Source organism: Erythranthe guttata, chromosome 3 (genome assembly GCF_056151865.1).
Source record: "Erythranthe guttata isolate IM_541 chromosome 3, IM_541, whole genome shotgun sequence".
NCBI classification, from domain to species: Eukaryota; Viridiplantae; Streptophyta; class Magnoliopsida; order Lamiales; family Phrymaceae; genus Erythranthe; species Erythranthe guttata.
This window is the reverse complement of record NC_142535.1, coordinates 10,641,231-10,648,636: the sequence shown is the minus strand read 5'-3', so window position 1 is coordinate 10,648,636 and position 7,406 is coordinate 10,641,231. Positions and strand designations below refer to the sequence as shown.

General features: G+C 34.4%; 1 protein-coding gene across 2 annotated transcripts; it reads right to left on the bottom strand.

Annotated features, from left to right (window-relative positions):
* Positions 1 to 2,144: 2,144 nt before the first annotated feature.
* LOC105961560 (transcription factor bHLH74) lies at positions 2,145 to 5,303 on the bottom strand. 2 transcript variants are annotated; one of them, XM_088815509.1, is made up of 9 exons: positions 5,169 to 5,303; positions 4,195 to 4,377; positions 3,921 to 4,121; positions 3,753 to 3,818; positions 3,576 to 3,644; positions 3,011 to 3,082; positions 2,790 to 2,909; positions 2,462 to 2,543; positions 2,145 to 2,376 (listed from the first exon to the last, which is right to left on the bottom strand). In XM_088815509.1, the coding sequence occupies exons 2-9, from the start codon at positions 4,372 to 4,374 to the stop codon at positions 2,354 to 2,356; spliced, it is 813 nt and encodes a 270-aa protein (XP_088671635.1). In that variant the 5' UTR covers positions 4,375 to 4,377; positions 5,169 to 5,303; the 3' UTR covers positions 2,145 to 2,353. The 2 variants fall into 2 exon arrangements, with proteins under 2 accessions (XP_088671635.1, XP_012841241.2); XM_012985787.2 differs by lacking the exon at positions 5,169 to 5,303 and having other exon boundaries at positions 4,195 to 5,158.
* Between the last annotated feature and the right edge of the window lie 2,103 nt (positions 5,304 to 7,406).

Sequence of the window (7,406 nt, the reverse complement as noted above, 5' to 3'; positions counted from 1 at the left end):
ACAAAGAGAGACATCCAGGTCTTCCATTCTGTATCCCCAAAAACAGATCCACAACCTTCAAGGAACTCATTACAAAAAGCAATTCCAAATTGGTTGGTTGTAAGGCCAAAGGCCTTTCCCATGCTAGCAGAAGTATTCTTATTTCTACTGTTGCAAAAGCCATTCCTTCATACCATATGTCCACATTCCTTCTTCCTAAATCTACTGGTGGTTTAGGCTTTAGGAGATTCATTGACACAAACATTGTCCTTATTTCAAAGCTTGCATGGTCTGTTGCTTCATCTCATGACTCCTTTTGGGTCCAGCTTCTATATGCCAAATACCTTCTTGGTCTTCAGTCATTCCTTGCCACTGACCTTCGCTCCACTAATTCTTCTTGGACATGGAATGCTATCCTTAAAACCAAGCATGTGATCCGAAAAGGAGCATGCTTCTCTATCTCCATCAACTCCTCAGTTAGAATTTGGGAAGACCCTTGGATCCCAACAATCCCCAACTTCAAACCAACTCCCCTTCCACACCTCACTGTTCCACATCCTTCATACAGACATGTAAAAAATCTCATGTTTGATTGCTCTCCTATTTGGAACATCAGCCTCCTTCTTGAGATGTTCCCTCTTGAGATGGTAAATGAAATCAGGAAGATCATCATCTCTCCTATCTATAAACCCCCAAGCCTCTTTCTGGCCTCCCTCCTTGTTAGGGAACCACTCTTCCAAAAGTGTCTACCTAACCTTGAATGATCGTAGAATCATTAATGTCAAAAATGCATCAACCTTCCCCTGGAATAAGCCTTGGGATGCAAAAATTCATAATAGACATAAATTATTCATTTGGAAACTCATCAATGATATCCTTCCCACCAAGGCAAAACTCAATTTTTTTTTTCCAGTCAATGACACCCTTTGTCCCCTTTGTAACTCTGACACCGAAAACTCATCCCACCTTTTCCTCAAATGCCCAATCATTAAGCAGTTGTGGTTTGCTTCCAAGTGGAATCTCTGCCTTGAGACTTTTAATAATTGTTCGATTAAAGATTGGATTGAGCTGATTCTTGATAAGAATAACAGTTTTCTTCATTCGGATATTATTAGAGAAGAGTTTCTTGTTTATGCAGTTGTTGTTTTTTCAGTTCACTTGGTCTAATAGGAATAATATCACTCATGGTGTTTCTCCTCCCTCATTTCAGATCACTCTTAAGATAGTTTCCTCAATGGCTTTGGAACATTGGAACTGCCAGCTCACTAAAGCAATCAAAACTGAGAAAGATCACAGTACAATATGAAAGAGACCACCTTTTGGGTGGGTTAGAATCAACTCAGATTGCTCCTTTGTTAATGGAGCAGCCTCCACAACCTTCTTGATTCGCCACAACAACGGATCCATTGTATATACATCTGTCAAACAGTATATGTGCCATGACTCCCTTGTCGCTGAAGCATTGGCCATACGAGATGCATGTATGTTTATCAATGAGGTAAAACTTAAAAATGTTGTTTTTGAAGCTGATTGCCTCAACGCAATCAAATTCATTGTGGATGAATCTGCCATCCCCAACTCTAATTTTTGTGTCCTTATCGACGAAATTCAAAAATTTTGGTCTCTTTGGTCAAAATGGAAGTTCAAATTCTGCCGAAGAAATTAAAACTTTGTTGCACACAATCTTTCCTCATGGGCACTCTCTTGCAAGTGGAATGGTTTTATTAATGTTAATTTAATTCCTGTTTGTTGCTTTTGTGATGGGGGCCACCCCCTTGTTGACTCTTTTATTTCCCATTAATGCTATCGGTTATTTATCAAAAAAAAAAAAGGTAAGGTTCGCTTATTTTTAGTGAGGATAATTTTTACTGTGGTCGTCAAACCATATTTCGAGAAAGAGAGAAATTTTTCTAAACTGTTTTGGGAAAATATTTTGAAAATCTTAACAAACATATATTCATTTTGTGGGAAAAAATGGGAAGAAAATAAAAAGGGAAGTGTAGCAATAATAGAAATAATAATAATAATAAATCAAAATCTAACACATTTGCACAAGGCACACTTTCTACAGGTTATTTATATGCTATACCCTGTGAAGACTACACATGGTATAGCTAGTGTACCTTGTTATACACAGTTTGTATATACTAACAAAATCAATCATCTTCAGTAGTCAAGTTTTCTTCTCTTAAAAATTCGAAGAACAAAGAGTTAGGTGGCTTTAGAACCTATACATACAGGCATAATAAAAATCAGAAGTGCAAACGTTTGCTTAGCATTTTTACTTTCGATAAAACAAATCTTCACAAGATATATATATGCTTGAATTTTTGGTTAGAAGAGCAGCGGTCTCGACTTTTTTTCATAAAACACTCTATAGCTCCATTCTCGATGGCCCTGCAAAACAATATAATCGTATCAATCAGATAGCAAAGAAGGAAAAAAAAAACGAGAAAACTTGATCAGTAGCTCGAGAAATTACCATTTTGCCCCAAACTGCTATTCGAGGGATCGGGATCAAATCCCATTTGGAGAATACCTTGGAGCTCATTGTTCCATGTATGCTGCAACACCAAATACCATATTATTTTTATCTATTGTTTTTAAACACGAGAACTTTGTATACTTGTGTATCAATAAACGATTGATGGATTCGAGCGAACGATCTCAAATGACACAGTAACAAATCAACTGAGCTTGTCTGGATTGATTTTTATTGTTTAAAATCATCGTGGATGGATTTTAAATCAATCTCGTTTCCTAAATATCTCATCGAATCCAAACGCACCCCAAGAGATATTTTGCGTTACCTGTGATATTAATGGATTAAACGGTGGAGTTGCGTTGAAGGTTCCTTGGAAAGGATGGGATGGATTGAACGACGGAGCAATTCCAAGTGCGGTTATATTTCCGCCACGCAAGTGGAGAATCTAATGAACAAAAAACAAACGGAAATTAATTTTGGTATGCGGGGGCCGTAAATTGAAGAAGATTTAATTATGCATGCATTGGGGAGCAATTTTTTTCTCACATCTTTAGACAATATCCTGTCTATATCGACATTCACCTCTGGATTCACCGTCGCAAGCTTCATTGACAAGAACTGCAACGAGAAAAAAAAAACGTTTTTGCATGAGAAAGTACATAAACATTACTACACTCTACAACTATAAGCTTATTCGATTGTTGCATTTGGCACCTCTGTGTTAGTCTAATTATAAAAAACACCCCCGTTTTGTAAATATTAGCAAATCACCCCTATGATGTAATTTAATTAGCAAACTACCCCCGAAAAATGCACCATCTAGGGGGCTGTGTGCTTAAAAAAATGCATCATCGCTTTTTTCTGCTAATATTTATAACGAAAAAGGAATTTTAGCAATTCGGTGTAACACGGGGGTAATAACTGCAATAAACTCATTTGTTATGCATAGTTCAGAAATCTTCTACATTTTTATTGCTCGAGTGAATCATCTTAAGTGCACATATAATGCTTATGTATGTATATATATAGATATAAACGGGTCGAGTGGATTGATGAGTGACGGCATACCAAATCCCATATTTAATTTATGATAATTGATGAAAACGCATACCTCAACCTGCTGTTGGAGTGATTGCACATAGTTGATTATCTCATCAAGCATCATCGCTTTTCCAGTTATCTTCAAAATCCCAAAATCGACAAAAAAAAAAACCATCAGAACTTATATCAAAACCACTTACGAAAATTCGCAATTTTAGAGAAAAAAAAACTGAAAAGCACCATTGACCTTATTGCAACCGGGAACGAGTTCTTGAAGCAATTTCATCCTCTCACCGATCCTCTCTCTTCTCACCTACATCGAAACAATTCCGAAATCCAATTTAAATAAGCAAAAACCGAGTTTTTTCGCGTATAAAAAAAAATCGTTCGTGTTTCGAACTGAGAAAAAAAATACCCTTTCGGCAAGGCTGTGGCTATTTGTTGCCTGACCCCTTTTGGCTCTCATATGAAGGTAATTCTCTTTCGAAGGTTCTAAATCTACCGAATTATTATCCGCCTTTTTAACCGATTTCTGCTTCTCTTCATCCTCTTCTTTAGCTAAATCAGATTTCTCCAAACAGCAATCTTTCTTCTCTTCTTCTTCTTCTTCAGCATTCTATATATATAATAACAGAACCAAAATACATTAAACAAAAATCCATTTATATATATTATATGAGTAGCTTTACCTTGGGTGAAGCTCCTCTTTTCCTCTTTCCATAAGGTGAATAATCTGATTCAGCTGCACAATCAAAAGAAGTATGCATCTCCGAGAAACTTCCACTCCGAAAACCAGGGATCGTTTTCGACACAATGTCGACGAGACCCGAATCGGATGAAAAGTGGGCAAATTGGGAAGAACTTCCCATTGTCTGAATTTGATTAGCAAAATCATTTGGATGAAGAACAATGTTAGAATTTCCAAATGAATCCCAATTAACAGAACCACCATAGAAAGGGGCAGATGGATGAAACACTCTGTTATTATCCCCACTTTCTTCAGACGCCATTTTCAAGAATCAAAACCAAATCCAACAACAGCCAAATTTTTAAGAGGTAAAAAAAAAAAAAACTAAGGCAAAAGAACAGGGGTTTGACCAAATGTATATATGTTGCAGGACTTAACAAGGCACGAATAAAACCTGGCAGCTTTTATTTACAGCACTGTGAGAAAAATTAAAAAAGAAAAGTTAAAGAAAGCAGAAGAGAAATAAACCCCTAATCCAATTTTTGCATCAGTGGCTATTTTAATTCATATTTCAAGAACCCATGAATGAATCAAAGCTTACTCCAATACGGAAAAAAAAGTAATCCTCTGAAACACAGTGGTGAAGATGTGATGGGCTTTTGGTCTAAGTAAAAAAGCTCACGGACAATTCCAATGGAAAAGCAGATTCCCTTGCTTAACTATAAACTAATACACAATTAGTCAAAATCTAAGCATTAAGTAAGGCTGGTGGTGCTAAAAATCCCCAGAAAGGCAAAATTGCAGGGCCCTTTTGAGATATTCTGAATATGGGCAGCTAAAATTGAGAAGAAAGCACCAAATTTTCACTTAGTAATTTTAACAAACAGAATGTGGGCAGGGTTTCATTTCATTGCTGTCAAACAGCATCATTTGTCTTTGCTTAAGTTGCCAATAGAGAAAAGATCAAAAAATTACCAACTATGGGTACTTGCAGATAAAGCAAAGGAAGAGGGCATCAAGTTTTCCCACTTTATATTATTTACTCCCACAAACACAAACATGTATTCAAGTATTCATGGAGTTTGTTGTTTGGGTTTTTTTTACTCTTTCTTTTCCAAACTAAAGCAAAACGAGTTTTTTTAGTATTTAAGTTACTAAATAAATGTTTATTTACTTCACACAAAAAAAATGATTGTATATTCAATGGAAACGTTAGGTTTAGGTTCTTGATGTTCTTTATTGCAAAAATATAACAAGTAAATATATAAATAATATATTAAATTCTTTCCACTTTTTGGTAGGGGTGTGCACGGGTCGGTACGGTTCGGTTTTTGCAATAAACCAAACACGTACCGATAATAACGGTTTTTCATATTTTAAATCGTGTATGTCGGTTTTTTTTCGGTTCGGTACTAATCGATTTTTTTCGATTTTCGGTAAACGATATCGGTATCAATTCGGTTTATTTTCGCTTTCGGTTTCGTTATCGGTTCGGAATAAAACCGATGTTTGATTAACGGTGAAGTTGGACTTCTATCACATTTTTTTGAGAAAATTAACAAGTAACAATCCAAAATTAACTAATAAAACAAATTTACTGCCATTAAAAAAGAGGAAAAAAAAAAAACCTGGTGCCATAAAAAAACATAATGAGATTAACTAATAAACCTGGTGTCATAAATGTCATCTTCAAAAAAATAAACCTATTGTCCCATCACAAAAGAAGTCCAACTACATCAAAAGAGCAAGTATCTGAATGTGGACACATTGATTATCAAAAAAACTTACCGATTTTTACTATCTATCAAACGACGTAGTTTTGTATTCCCAAGTCGGTTCGGTTCGGTAAATCGATTCGCCAAAAAAAAAATTCTCCATACACATACCGATTTTTTCGATTTTTCAAAAAATATTTACCGTGTATGCGGTTTTAAGTCGGGACAGTGTATATCGGTTCGGTTTTTTCGGTTTTCGGTTCGGTTTTCGGTTTCTCGGTTTTTATGCTTACCCCTACTTTTTGGTGCTTAACATTGAGGATCAAATTTTCCTCCAAAATTGTACAACTCACTAGCGACGTTGTCTAATTTATTTTTATAAACAAATTATTTCACCCCAAACTAATTATTTTGTCGAATTTCAAATCTTTTAACTAATTTATTAAATCAAGTTTTCAAGAATTTTGATTCAACCCTCATTATCGCAATGAAATAAGTTGGGGAATGGAATGAGAGTGATTTGTATGCCTATTCTTGTCATGTTTTAACAATGAAATAAGGAATACAATAATAATCTAGGCAATAAGCTCATATTGGACTATTTATTCATATTTAGGTCCAACTCTTAAAAAACTTTTAAAAAAAACTGACACAAGGTTCAGAGGTTTGTAAAAGACGAAAAATACCCTCTCATATTTAAATATAGTCCATTTTTTCCCCTTTAATCATAATTTAACCTTAATTTGACCCCAATTTCACTAAATATTAAATTTTGACCATAACCCAATAAGTCAACCGTCTGTCACCTACTGTTGACTTTGTTTTCCTTTTTTTTTTTTACCGCCGTCGTTCACCTGCGGCCTTGACTTTTTTCTTTTTTTTATTCTATCTACTTTTTAATTTTTTTTGTTTTTTTTTTTGAAAATTCGTTTTTGAATTCTTTTTTTTCCATTATTTTTTTGCACAGGTAAAAACAGTAAATATTAACTATATTACTGTTTAACACAGTAATACTATACATCACTGTTTAACACAATAATATTATTATCTAACACAATAATATTAATACAATAAAATCAATATGTTATATAATAAATTTATCGTATAATACAATAATATTATTATGTTGATCGGTCAACAAAGACAAACAGAATAAAAGTAAAAAAAAAATAGATTTGATGGATGGTAATATTAATTAGTGAGGTCAACAATAATATAATTGTCATACATTAATATAACAATAGTAATCAGTAATATTATTACGTTGACCGATCAACAAATCAAACAAATAAAAAGGGCAAAAATAATAATATTGATGTGCTTAACTGTAATATTTTTGTGTTTACAGTAATTTTACTGCCAATACTGTTATTACTGTAAAAGTCAGCGGCGGGTGAAAAATAAAATAAAAGTCAATGTTGCCGGAGACCGGCGACCGTCGGTCAGCGACGGCGGAAAGCGATAAACAAAAAAGAAAAAAAAAAGAAAAAAAAAAAGA